The sequence below is a fragment of the Vitis riparia genome, chromosome 6, assembly GCF_004353265.1.
Source record: "Vitis riparia cultivar Riparia Gloire de Montpellier isolate 1030 chromosome 6, EGFV_Vit.rip_1.0, whole genome shotgun sequence".
Classification (NCBI taxonomy): Eukaryota; Viridiplantae; Streptophyta; class Magnoliopsida; order Vitales; family Vitaceae; genus Vitis; species Vitis riparia.
The window spans coordinates 13,293,429-13,307,772 of NC_048436.1; the positions used below are offsets into that span (position 1 = coordinate 13,293,429).

General features: G+C 35.0%; 2 protein-coding genes across 3 annotated transcripts in view; both read right to left on the minus strand.

Moving 5' to 3' along the window:
* The window catches only part of LOC117916162 (probable ATP-dependent DNA helicase RecQ), a 41,936-nt gene extending 34,585 nt beyond the window's left edge, over positions 1–7,351 (minus strand). Inside the window, exons 1-6 of one of the 2 annotated variants that reach the window (XM_034832057.1) lie at positions 7,277–7,351; positions 7,031–7,143; positions 6,862–6,937; positions 6,622–6,764; positions 6,376–6,462; positions 5,539–5,622 (exon numbers count right to left, since the gene is read on the minus strand). In XM_034832057.1, the coding sequence (XP_034687948.1) occupies positions 5,539–5,622; positions 6,376–6,462; positions 6,622–6,764; positions 6,862–6,937; positions 7,031–7,143; positions 7,277–7,309 (536 nt within the window). In that variant the 5' untranslated portion in view covers positions 7,310–7,351. Of the gene's footprint in view, positions 1–4,077; positions 4,310–5,538; positions 5,623–6,375; positions 6,463–6,621; positions 6,765–6,861; positions 6,938–7,030; positions 7,144–7,276 lie in introns of those variants that run through there. The other variant, XM_034832058.1, reaches the window with a different exon arrangement.
* Positions 7,352–9,218: 1,867 nt separating this feature from the next.
* Positions 9,219–14,021, minus strand: LOC117917153 (bifunctional bis(5'-adenosyl)-triphosphatase/adenylylsulfatase FHIT). The gene is made up of 5 exons (XM_034833404.1): positions 13,899–14,021; positions 13,707–13,817; positions 12,548–12,694; positions 11,077–11,175; positions 9,219–9,714 (listed from the first exon to the last, which is right to left on the minus strand). Exons 1-5 carry the CDS (start codon positions 13,992–13,994, stop codon positions 9,598–9,600), a joined length of 570 nt encoding a protein of 189 aa, XP_034689295.1. The 5' UTR covers positions 13,995–14,021; the 3' UTR covers positions 9,219–9,597.
* Positions 14,022–14,344: the final 323 nt, after the last annotated feature.

Genomic DNA, 14,344 nt, shown 5'->3' on the forward strand with positions numbered 1-14,344 from the left:
TAGTTTTATTTACAGCAGAAAAATGCTATGTGGGAAAATTAGAAGAAGAATTGGTTTTTTTCTCTCTCCATTGAGGAATGAAATACATCAAATATATAGGGATTACAGGTAAAAATAGAAAAGAAAAACATCCTATTGCCAGTCGAGTAAATAACGAATTACAGGGACAAGGTTAGTGAACCATACAAATAAGGAAATAACTTCATTTTACAATATTTTACAGCCTATACAATCAGTAAAATCCAATTGAACCCATATAGGCGGTACAAATTCTTCAAGATGTCCCCTCAAGCTACTGAATATGTGTTCTTCATTCACAGTTGCTTGTAATTGCTTGAAAATAATGAGTTCCAAGTACATTGGTCAATATGAAAGCTAGTAGACTTCTTGTAGATATGTAGCAGTGCATGGTAACCCACTATTCAATTTTTCTTTAATGAAATTGTGGAATTCGGTTTTAATGACCAGATTTGGTTGACCTATTGTAGTATTTAATTAGGAGATATTTAGTTAAATTTTGCTAAATATATGACTTTCAAGTAAGATGAGATCTGGCTGTATTTTTGTTTTCAAGATTTAACCGTGTAAATCCCTAATTTTAAGGGATTAGTTGCACAAATTTTATAAGGATCTTTTCCTAATTTTCAGGGATTAGTTTACAAATTTTATAGGGATCTTTTCACAGTTATTATAATCGTGTATTCTATATATCCCTTTCTTGTATTTACTTATCAAAAAATATATATATATATATATCCCTTTCTTGTATTTGGCATGAAGTATCAATGAAATTTTAGAGTTTTCCTCTCTAAATTCTGTTGGTATGAGAGCCAAAACCAAAAATACCCATATTCAAATGGCAAAATACGGTATGCCTGCTAAAAAAGATGGGTCAATATCGAAGGTATCGTCCAGATCTGAAAATATTGCTCCTTCTCCTCAAATTAGCAGCAGCCTAACCGATTACTGGACACAAGTTGAACAGCCAGAATTACATAGAGTGGTCACAATCTATTTTGATGTTCATATGTAGGAAAGGCAAGGATGATTATCTCATTGGTTTGACTACTGCTCCATCCACAACTGATCTGAACTACAAGATTTCAAAGGTTGAGAATAGCATGGTAATGTCATGGCTCAGCAACTCCATGACTAATGAGACTGGTGTTGACTTCATGTACTATGAAACAGCTAAAGAGATTTGGGACGCAGCAAAGCAATCCTACAACAATGAGAATGCTTCACAACTATTCGAAGTTAAAGGTATGATTCATGACCTACAATAAGGAAACCTTACTGTCACTCGATATTTCAATACTTTGAATCATTTTTGGCAACAACTTGGTCTTTTTAATGATAAGGTTAGCCTCAAATATAAAAAAAAAGTTGAAGAAAAAGAGAGGATTTTTAAATTTTTTTTTGGGATTAAATAAAACCCTAGATGAACTGAGATGGAGAATACTTGCTATAAAACCACTTGTTAAAATTGCATCCCCCAAAAGATATGTAGGAACATTCATATGAAACATAAGAGCTTTATCAACTTCAAGTAAATGTCTGTATTTACGTTCTGCAATTCCATTTTCTTAAGTAATGTCCCTACAAGTTAATCTATATAAAATATCTTTTTCTAGCAAAAAATCACCTAAACAATCATTATAAAATTCTATTCCATTTTCAATCTGAAGAATACTTCTTTTGGTTTGAAATTGGTTTTCAACCATAGAATAAAAATCCTTAAAGAGTTTTGCAACCTCAGATTTAAAGTTCATTAGATAAAGCCAACATAGGCATGTGTGATCATCAATAAACATCACAAAACATTTTTTCCCAGTTAAAGTGGTAATCCTAAAAGGACCCCAAACATCACTATGTATCAAATAAAAAGGCTTTGAGGCACAATACAGTATTGCTTTATAAGAATTGTGATGGCTTTTGGCCAAAAAAAAAAAAAACAAGTCTCACAATCAAAAGTAGTACAATCCAATCCTTTAAATAAACCTAGAAACAAATGTTTTAAATAGAAAAAACCAGGATGTCCTAATCTATTATGTCATAGTATTATTTGATCATGCACAGGGATTAAACAAACACTACCAATAAAACCCTAAGCTTGTTTATTCTCAAATTGGTTGTCATCAAAATAGTAGAGATTGTTGATCATTCTAGCACTACCAATCATCATCCCCGAGTTTTAATCCTAGAATCCACAAAGAGAGGCACCAAAAAGAACTTGATAATTAAAATCCTTAGATAAACGACTTACAGATAAGAGACTACAAGAGAGTTTTGGGACATGTAAAATAGATTGTAAAACAATTTTATCAGACAAACAAATAGAGCCTTAACCAACAATAGAACATAAGTTTCCATCTGCAATACATACTTTTTTATCTCCAGAACAAGGTGTATAAGAGATAAAAAAATCAAACAAATTAGTCATGTGGTCAAAGGCACTTGAATCTATGATCTAAGGTGCAAATAATGAAAGAGAATATGCACACGATAGGCTACGTGCCTAAGTTAGAGATGTTATAGGAGTATCAAGAGTTGACAGAACGGGTTTCAACAATTGTAGTAGTTGATCTAATTGTTCTTTGCTCAATGAGGGTGTCTTGGCAATATGAGCTTTAGCAAGAGTATGATTAGAGTCGCCTTGCCTATTATTCTTCCATTCAATAGGCTTCCAATTAGTTGGCTTCTCATGTAATTTCGAGTAGGTTTCATGAGTGTCGCGTGGTTTATTACAATGATCACACCAAATTTTTGGCTTGTCATTCGAACAGCACTGGTTATTAGGATAGTAAGAAGCAATAATGCCCAATAAGGCTAAGTTTTCCACAAGTCCAAAGAACTTTTTCCTAAGCATAACATTCCTCCTACTTTCCTCATGGCGCACTTTAGAGAACACTTCACTGAGAAAAGGGAGAGGTTGCTGACCAATGATTCTACCCCGAACTTTATCATACTTGACATTAAGCCCAACTAAAAATTTAAGTATATGTGAACTTTCTACCATCTTCTTAAAATAGTTACAATCATCTGGATTTTTCCAATCATAATCATTGAATAAGTCAAGACCACGTCATAAACCCCTGAGCACGTTAAAATATTTGGTAACCGAATTCTCATCTTGACAAATATTGCCCAATTTGAGTTGTAACTCATAGATTTGGGAGTAATTCCCAAGGTCTGAATGCAATAATATTGTCCCAAAGAGCTTTGGCAATACGATAGCACATATAATACAAGCTAAGCTCCTCCTCCATGGAATTTACCAACCATGCCATGATCATGGAGTTCTCTGCATCCCAAGTGGCATAGTTGGGGTCAGTGTTTACCAGTCCTTTAGTGTCACCAGTCAAATAACCAATTTTGCCTTGACCCTTAATGTACATCCGAACAAATTGTGACCACTTGAGAAAATTGTTCTCATTAAGGCGGATTGTGGTGATCTAGACAAAGTGGGAATGAGAATCGAATGTAGATAATTTTGAGGGATTGGAACCAGTGGTAATGGAAGGAGTAGATTCAAAAAATTTTGACATGGTAAAGAGATAGCAACAGAAACGAAAAGGGAAGAAGAACAAAATCAGAAAGAATGGCAAGAAAAAACTAGGGGAATAGCCAACTAAGTCGACTCTGATACCATCTCGAATAAGGTAAAAAATGCCATATATTAATTGAATAAGGGAAACACGCTTCCTTTTATAGATAAGCTACAACAAATCAAACTAAATCTATATATGTACACCCAGATTTCTAGGAACAAAACAAAATCACTAAATTTAAAATATAAAAAAAATTATCATTAAAAAAAACAATAAATTATCCCTAAAAGACAAGTAACAACCAAATCAAAATTTCTCTATTTTGATCAAGATTCTCAAAAGTATTATTTGTACATGTTCATACTCATAATCAAAATAAACATGATCCAAGGGCTTTAAAGTGTGCCTTTGTGGATTAATATGCTACAAAAAAGGTTATAAGTATTATCATCCACCTTCACAGAAGTTATTTGTATCCATGGATGTCACATTTGCTGAAAAACAACCTTTCTTTCAACATCCTTACCTTCAGGGGAGCCATCTATGGAAGACAAGGATTTGTTCCTACTTGACTTTCCAAACTGCCCATCAAGTTCTTCTACAACTGAGTCTGAAGCCGCCACCACTCTTACAACAGCTATCCCAGAAATTCCAAAAATTGACCCAAAAATTCCAGCAACTGTCCTAGAAATTCCAGCTGCTATTCCCATTGAATTTGAGTCTAAAACTGTCATTCCTACAACTGTCAAGTCTGGTCCCATTGTTGCGCAGCCACTTCGAGTTTACTCCAGGAGAAAAGTGCCAGTTCCTGAACCTAATGCAAGTTCAAGAATCCGAGCCCACACCAAGTGCTGAACTTTCTTCCTTCTTCCCCTATTGCCATTAGAAAAGGAACCAAGAAGTGCACTCAATATCCTATGTCTCACTTCATATCCTTGGAAAAATTATCCCATACACACGAACTCCTCACACTAGATTGAACTCCCTTGACATTCACCAAACATTACATGATTCACTTAGAGATAAGAACCAGAAAAAGACCATGAATGAGGAGATGGAGGCACTAAATAAAAACCAAACATGGGAAGCTATTGATATTCCACGAGGAAAAAGACCAGTACATGGGAGTTTACGGTTAAATACAAAACTAATGGATCTTTAGAGAAATATAAAGCAAGATTGGTAGCTAAAGACTATACTCAAATCTATGGAGTGATTATCAAAAAACCTTTGCCCTTGTGGGAAAAATGAATACAATGCATGTTTTCTTGTCTTTGGCATTTAACCTTGATTGGTGCTTGGCGCACTTTGATGCTATGAACACATAATAAAATAAAATAAATGTATGCTACAAACAAATGATATTTGTAAATATAAAGTTGTAAAAACATAGTGTTTTTAAAATGAAGTATTTATTAATAAATATTCATAATCGAAGAATAATTTGTTAATAGTATAAATAGAATGTTTGTATTATTCCAAATTTATTGAAATTAAAGTTGTAAAAGCACCAATGTAAAGCTTTTAGGAATAAAGATTTAAATTTCATAAATTAATTAAAAAGTTACGTGTGTAATGAAACTTTGTTAGACAATTAAAAAAATCAGTTTAGTTTGTGTATTATTCATCGTCTTATCATTTCTAAAAGTTGCATCCTTTCATGTTTTTTTGTTAAGTTACATGATTTTTTCATTTTTACCGATATTTCCATAAAATCATACCACCAACATTTCCATCAAACATCAAGATTTTGATCCTGATTACATTAATACTAATAAGTTTTTCATTTCTACTAATCCAATAAACCTTTAAGATTTACAATTTCGTATTCAGTTGTAGTGACACTGATCTCTCTCTCTCTCTCTCTGAAGATTTACAATTTAGAATTCAATTACAGTAATGTTAGTAACTTGTATATAACCACCAAAGGTTCAAAATTTAATAGTTGCTAATAAACTAACTTTGTAAAAAAGGAAAAGGTGCTTACTTTTTGGTAGCAGTTGCAGTTAAGCCAACAAATGGAACATCTAAAAGAATAGCACGTAACTTGTCTAACTGTTTGTATTCCATCCTGTGAAGATAAAAAAATAATAATTCTTTAGAAAAATCTGATGAAAAGGAAACATAGAAGGCACAACGATGGAGAGGAGATTATGAATATTGTACACAGTTGAAAAGAATAAGAATAGAACAGCATTGTGATTCCCACATCGATGTGTCCATAATTCTAGGAACTGCTCAGGAAAATACAAGTGACTCATAATTTAAACTAAGAGTTCAGATAGAACAGGACCAGTGACAACATTTGTGAAATAATTTCAAACAACTGGGAGACTGCTGAATGAATTGAACTGATTTTTAAAGACCAATTACAGGTGCAAGTACAGGTAATGTTTCTAATGAAGAGAATGTAAGGGGTTACCCAGGTTAAGCCAATAAAAGAGATCATCGGATGGGGAATATATGGGTATTGGAACAGGTTGGGGACCCAAGAATACCAATAAACTAGTTTCTGTAGTCACCAGAGCAACACAAGACAAGTTAGGTAAAAAACCAATTTACAGTCATATGTTTGGAAGACACGATCAAACAGCATTCCATTTGAGTTATTCAGACTAAATCCCATAACCATCAAAAAAGGTGCTGCAGAGTGGTGTGTGTTCACCAGCATGCACATGCATAAAGACTCCAAGAATTTTTGTTCATTCATGTAGCCTCTTAACGACTAGAAAGTAATTGAAAACAGTGTCGATAGTCAGGGGCCTGCAAAATTCATGAACTAGGACTATTTAATGTAAAAGAAAAAGAATGAAGCATTAATAACCTGAAATCATGGCCCCACTCAGATATGCAATGTGCTTCATCAACAGCAAACAGACAAATCCCCACCTTTAGTAACTTTGACCAGAAGCTTCAGTGACGGAAAAATAAATCAGCACAGCAGTTGACATTGTAAGTGAAAGTTAAAAAACCACCACATACAGCATATAGAAGTAATGAATACCGACCTCCACATTGCCCACTTACTTTGGATATACCATTTAACAGTTTATGAGGAGTGGAAATTTACCTGCCAGGAATGGAGCAAGCCTTTTCTGGGGTCATGAACAAAACATGAAATGTACCACTCTCTGCATTTTTGTGGACGGTGGGATCAGTTTGAGCAGAAGCAAGAAACTCGGCTCTGATGCCCCTTTGTTTTAAAGCCATGACCTTGAATTTGAAGAATACAAGACAAAAGAAAAAGATGAATAGGCAAAGCAACAAAGATAAAAGCGGGGAGATGAGGAGAACAGAGTAATGGAAGAACCTGATCTTGCATCAAAGATATCAGAGGGCTTATCACTATAGCAGTCTTTCCCAAAATCAGAGGAGGAAGCTGATAGCTATATTAATAAATAAGTTAATTAATAGGGGTTGGGGAAAAAACAAAAATATCCAGAATGAGGGATTTGGGAAAACGGGGAAAGGGGGATCACCACAGAGACTTGCCGCTTCCGGTGGCCATGATGACCAAGGAGTCTCTTCTCTCCAGGATTTTCTGAATGATATCCTTCTGATAAGGCCTGAACCCAGAATATCCAAAGTATCTCTGCAACAAAACCCACATGAAGCTTTTGGCCTACTATAGCACTATGTATTCACCAATGCAATCAATTCAAACAAGCACCCAAAAAGCAATGAAGAAGAGGAGAGAAAAAGAAAAAAGGAGGGGACCTTCCAACCTTGAGAGTTGACTCCATTTTCTCTGCTCGCATTCACAACCCACAGCCCAAACGAGAGAGATCGAGAAAAGCCCTCCACTCCGGAAGTAGCAGTCTTTTATATGCACGTACCTTTTCCCGCCCTTTCCCCTCCCTCGCCCCTGCAATGCCCAAGGGCGCGTTTGTCTCTGTTTTCATTTATTTATATGTGTATATATATAGAGAGAGAGACACAGAGAGAGGTTTTTAACGGAGTTATCCAATTGGTCCTTTAGGCAATAAAATTAAAATATGGAAGTTTTGTTCTAATTAATCCCCCTTTTGTGACGTAATTATTTTTTATTTTTAAAATTAGTTTGAAACTTTAATTGGAAAATTCAACTTGTATGAAATTTGAAAATTGTATTTTAAAACAGAGTTTTCTGAATATGTAATAAAATTTTTCATTTTCAAATTTATATTAAAACAGTAGTTTATAAATACGGTTTTAAACCAATACTAAAACAAAAACTAATAAAACGTAAAAATCACTTGTTTTAAAAGAAGGAAGGACTCCCGGTTTTCTTATGTTTAATTTCACTATAAATTAAACAAAAACCTTTTGCAAACCACTTTTGCCGAGGTGGAATTAAAAAGACCTCCAAACTGCTTTGGAAATCATGTTTCATCCTTCGGCAATGCATTGGACTTGTTGGATAAATGACAACAAAGGACATAAAGACCGCGTAAAAAAAGTCTGATATAAAATTGAAATTATGAATTTAGACTTTGATCTTAGAAGTTGTAATTAACAAAAGTTTTATGTAATCAAAGACTAAGTAGTGTTTGTTTTTTTACTTAGAACCTTAATACTTAATAGTGTTAAATATTAGGTTGTTTGTTTTTATAGTATTTTATTTCTATTAAGTATTAAAAAGTAAAAAAAAAAAGAAAAAAAAACTAATATGTTATTTTTTCTATTTATAAAAAATTATATATTTTAGTTTTTTCTATTTAGTAAAAAGTTTATAATAAGTCATGAAAAAATAGAAAAACAAACAACTTAAATTATAAAACTAAATTACTTTCAGCAAAAATCCAAAAAAACAAACACTCTAAACAAAAAATTAATAGTTATTTGATAAATCTACTTAATGAATTAGGTGTTGTTTATTTTTTTGACTGAATAAAAAAAGCCAAAATATTTTATTTTTTCTATTAAACTAAAAGCAATTAATTTATATCAACCAATATAACTAAACTAAACTTATTAATAACAAATTTACTTTAATTAAGTTAGTTAATATCAATGAGGTACTTTTAGTCTAATAGAAAAAGTAAAATAATTTTATTTTTTCTATTTAACAAAAAAACAAACACTTCCTTAGGATTAAATAACTTAATTGAATTCATTTAGTAGTTTAATATTTAAGCTTCAAACAGAATTTTATACTTAAAAATAATTGAAAAACTGTTTTTAAAAACTGATTTCAAAAACATTATCAAACAAACCCCAATGACACATTATTTATACGAGACATTCACCCTGTTTACGAAAGGTGAATTTATAAATTATTTCAGCAGCAATACCATGTTTTAATTATTTTCTCACCATAGAACATTTGAAAACCAGGTATAATCATTGAAATTAGTAAAGATTGTAAAAAGTGCGACACCCCGTGAGATGCCACGGAATTTTCCTTCACAAAACATTCTAACTGGACTTTTTGTCTCTCCAGCTTCTTCCAATGCAACTATTTGGGACCTGCAATTCTTTTCCCTGAAAGCAAGTCAACTGATTTCTCAACAATTTTTTTTTTTTTTTTTTCCTTTACTACTCAATAATGACAAATAACGAGTCAAGGTCTCAGACAACGATCAGAGGCAGTAAATTTTCACTAAAAAACTGACTTGAAGGAACTATATCTGCACTGAAAATTACGAGCCAGGGGGACCAACATGAATTCTAGAGGATACAGCCAACTAAAAATCCAATCAGTAGTTCAGGAACTAGTCATTCCCCAATCCATTTTCCGTGCACCTAGAAATGTGTTAACCAATCATAGCAAATATCAGAAATGGTTCCATGCAATGGTAAAAAAAGAAATGAAGACAGGGGTTCCCAATTATGACAGTGTCATCACTCTTGTAACGGCAGACACAGAATTTGCCATAGTATACATCTTCCACTCACACCAAACATAGAGCTTTCAATCAACAGTACTTAAAACTTTTATTCAACAGTAATATGAATTCCTCTCTTGCAATGTTTATCTGCAGCTAAGTTGTGGCTGGAGCTCTGGGGTAATTTCAAAGTGTCTCTATGCGAATCATAGGTTGGGCCACATTTCAAGTTGACATACCTAAGAGAAAAGCACTTTGTATTCATCAGCTTCTTGAGCCATCTCCTCAGGGCTTCTATCCTTCCTTTCCTCATCCAAGTCCAGCTTCTTCTTTAATTCCTTCTCACTTGCATCTATCTACACCACATGACAAGCAGAAAATAGGTCAATTACAAGCAGACAGCATTTGGGTACCTCATGGATATGGAATGGCTCATATTTTACATAGAATTTGAACATACAAATTCAACCACTAGAATAGGGTAATTAGAGAAAATTGGACCCAAAAACATAGTTGGTGCATGGGACCAGTTATTTTCAATGAAAAACGAGGGAATATATTAAGAATTAAAAATTGAATACAAAGATGGATGGGGTATCCTCAGATGAAAAACATCACAACACCATACCCCAAGTAAACCCCAGCTTAGAAGCAAAAAAATATGAACTCAAAGTAAGTTTACTGCTTGGGGAGTCAAACTAGCCCACCAATCCAAAAAAATTTAAGTTAAGAAGGATGCACCAAACTCCTTGGTTATGAAAACCCAAGGAGAGCTCAAGAATATGATCCCTCAACTCTATGAAAGATTTCTGTCTATCCTTAATGTCTAACATTGTTCCCAATTCAAATCACCTAAATCAGTAGCAAGCAAGACACAATGCTAAAGAAATTTGCTGCAAGCTCCCTTACAAAACCTGAAAGTAATAGGGTATCTGGAAACCGAATTGAGGGCTGCCCATTGAACAAATGGGATAACAAAGACAAACTATAAAAGGCCATGAGGGAAGAGGCAATGAAGAAAAGTTGAAACTCTATAAGGTCTCTTAGTCCAGAACATACTGTTGACATTAACTTTCAAATAAGTCTAAATCAAGCCAAGACAGCCCTTTTTGATAGATAATAAAAGATGTACAATAACAGAACCAAAGGGTGAGAACCCTGACACATAGGGAGCAAAAACTTTGATTTGGGCAGGCAGTGGTGCATCTCATATCTCCAACTAAATTTAGCCAACATCAAATCATCCTTCAGGAGAGAAAAAAGAGATAAAGCTTTCAAATAAAAAGAGTCAAACCTATCCAATTACAAAGTTTGTCATTAAGGGTAGGGAATAAAACTAAATTTTCAAGAGAAAGCAATGTTGAATCTCCAATCTCATGGTCATTAAGGTTTCTATGGAACATATTTTGGATTTCAAAAAAATGTAGCTATTTATAATTTTCACTCGCATTACTGATAAAGGTGTTATCATATTTAACATTCATATCCATGATGATAAATCTACATCAATGAAAAAGATATATGCATAAAGCACAATGGAATAATTTAATTACCAGGGGATATCTGTACCTCCTCCTCTTGCTAAGCACCTATTAGTATTATAACTTATTTTCTTACCAGAAAATGTTTGCCTACGATTTTTAATCACAGAATGATTTATTCAGCTCAAGGTTAAGTGGAATAATCTGATTGCAAGAATTGTCAGAAATGTATCTTACAGCATCATAGATCTCATCATTTTTCTCAAAATCGCCAACTTTCCTTGGGAGGATATGGATATGTACATGAGGTACTGTCTGTCCTGCCTGGGGTCCATCCTGAGGTATTGACAAACATCAAGCAGTTAAGATCTAAAGAAGTACCCAAACACGAAGAAAGAATACTGTCTAGCCTGGTCAATATATACCTATTGCTTGCCTATCAAAAAAGTGCTGTCTAATCTGGCCATATATGTTAAAAATATAAGTATAAATAAATAAGAATACATGCCTATTGCTTGCCTATCAAAAAAGTGCTGTCTAATCTGGCCATATATGTAACGACCCGCACCCAACCATGTAGATATTGTCCACTTTGGGCCCAAGGGGGCCCTCACGGCTTTAAAACGCGTCTACTTGGTTAAGAGGAGTCTCTACATATATAGCGCTAGGAACATTCTCCCCTATCCGATGTGGGACATCACAAACACTCCTTACGGGGCCAAACAAACCCACACCGGGGTCGGGGATCGGCTCTGATACCATTTGTAACGACCCGCACCCAACCATGTAGATATTGTCCGCTTTGGGCCCAAGGGGGCCCTCACGGCTTTAAAACGCGTCTACTTGGTTAAGAGGAGCCTCTACATATATAGCGTCAGGAACATTCTCCAAGGGTGTGGGGGTTTGTTTGGCTTTGTCTGTTTGGCCCCGCAATCTCATGGGACACAACGAGGACGTTGTGTCTGCATGGGGGGGGTGTTTGTGATGTCCCACATCGGATAGGGGAGAATGTTCCTGGCGCTATATATGTAGAGGCTCCTCTTAACCAAGTAGACGCGTTTTAAAGCCGTGAGGGCCCCCTTGGGCCCAAAGCGGACAATATCTACATGGTTGGGTGCGGGTCGTTACAAATGGTATCAGAGCCGATCCCCGACCCCGGTGTGGGGGTTTGTTTGGCTTTGTCTGTTTGGCCCCGCAATCTCATGGGACACAACGAGGACGTTGTGTCTGCATGGGGGGGGTGTTTGTGATGTCCCACATCGGATAGGGAGAATGTTCCTGGCGCTATATATGTAGAGGCTCCTCTTAACCAAGTAGACGCGTTTTAAAGCCGTGAGGGCCCCCTTGGGCCCAAAGCGGACAATATCTACATGGTTGGGTGCGGGTCGTTACAATATATGTTAAAAATATATGTATAAATAAATAAGAATACATGCCTATTGCTTGCCTATCAAAAAAGCGTTGCCTAATCTGGCCATACAGGTTATGTATATATATATATATAAGATAAGGTGACAGCTGCTGTATTCATTGATAATAAGATTTTCTTAATTTCCAATAGCACCAAAATGATAGGTAAAATCACACTACATTGCATAGATCATAGTGAATATCCAATATAAAAGATGCTACAACAGAGAAATGAGAGAAACAGTGAATAAAATTGAAATTAGAATAACAAAGAAGAATCTACTTGTAAAAGACTCACCTGAATTGTGAATGTAAGGGAAGATGCCTTGTGATGGCATTCAAGCCCACTTCCAACCTTCTGTGCAGTGAGCCATAAATCACTAATCTCATCAGCAGTGAGATCAGCAAAACGCTTTACTTCCCGCCTTGGGCAGATAAGCACATGTGTATAATGTCAAGTTCACCAATTGGAACATTAAAATTTATATAATATGCATTATTGTAACAAGGTTATATTATAGTTTATCAACAAAAAAAAGAGTTAAAAATCGTACACAAATTCATGCGGGCAGATCAATCTCAATGTTTAGGCCATTTTAGCATGTAAAGTTTTTAATTTGTGAAATACCTGGTTGTATGGTTCTACCCCCATTTCTGCAGTAACTCATTTAGTGGGCCTACATTGTGTGTGATGCCCAGTACAATAGGGTGTCAAAATGCTCATGGAAGTTTAAAAGCCCCCACCCAAATGCACCCCAAAATGGTAAAGAAAAACGGGCAGGTTGGTGATGCTGACACTATGTGATATGGTGAGTCAATAGAATGTCAAAATGTTCAAGAAAGTTTCAAAGCCCCCCACGCAAATGCACCCCACAAAGGTAAAGACAAATGGACAGGTTGGTGATGATACCAGACAGCCTCCTTTGAGACAAATAAATAAACATGCGGTGAGATTGAACTCAGCTTGAGACCATACTAATTACTAAGCAACCAATTTTCCTAAAAGATTAAGGTGTTAGAATTTGGGACCATGATTTATACCATGGAAGCTTACTGTGCGTAAGCAGAAATGAGGACCCAATTTTTTTTGTCAATGAAAGGATTGGGTCTCAGAATGTCAAACAGCTGCATTGGGCGGCATTGATCCCAAGTAACTGTGCCTTCTTTTCATCACAAAATGAAGGCACTCAAAAAAAAACTAGGAAATTTAACCTTGGTCATAAACAAAAACAAACAAATCATTGATTAAACAAAAGGATATGACCTGCAAAACAAAGATAAACGAATCATGGTCAGAAAAGGTAATTATTACCAGCGTTTGTTCAAACACAATGACAACAATATCCAAAAAAGCATGAAAAACAAAATAAAATGCTCTTGGTTAAACATATGAGCTGACATGCCTTATTATTCAAGAAATCCCTCAGGGAAGAATCAAAATTCAAAAAGAAAAATGTACCAGGAAGAACCGGACGCAGGTTGACCATGGCAAAGGAAAGATGGGTGGAGTAGAAAACTTCCTTAGAGCGAATTTTGTGAGGTCCAAATGTATAATGATCCAAGGCCATCTGTTGATTTCATTAATAAAAGATAAGAAAAGAGTTTCAAATTGTAGATATATTGAATGGGAGATTGTTGATTTTACTTGCCTTTGGGCGAGGTTGATGCTTATTGAACGATCTTAGCCCCCTGTATGAATATGTAATCAACCGCTTCCCAGATGGAGAAGTCAGCAGCTTTACCATTACCCTGCACTTTTGAGGAAATTTCTGAGAATGTAATCTCCCAATTGCTGCCCCACCCAGTAGGAAAATTTCAGCTACACCCCCCTGAAGTTCAGGGAAATTGTAATTATACCCATAGTTTTTTATATTATATTGCGACCCTCTTAACCGGGCGTCAACGTTCAGATGTGCCCCAAGAAAACCAAATGCACCTTGTCAATGGGTTTTTTTTAATAAAAGTGACTAGTGGGAAAATAATTTCAAATCTATCTTAATTTTGTCCAAAAAAAATAAATAAATCGTAAGTAAAAAATTATCTCTTCAAAAAATGATTTATGAACTTTAAAAAAAAATCAAAAAATCGTATTTCC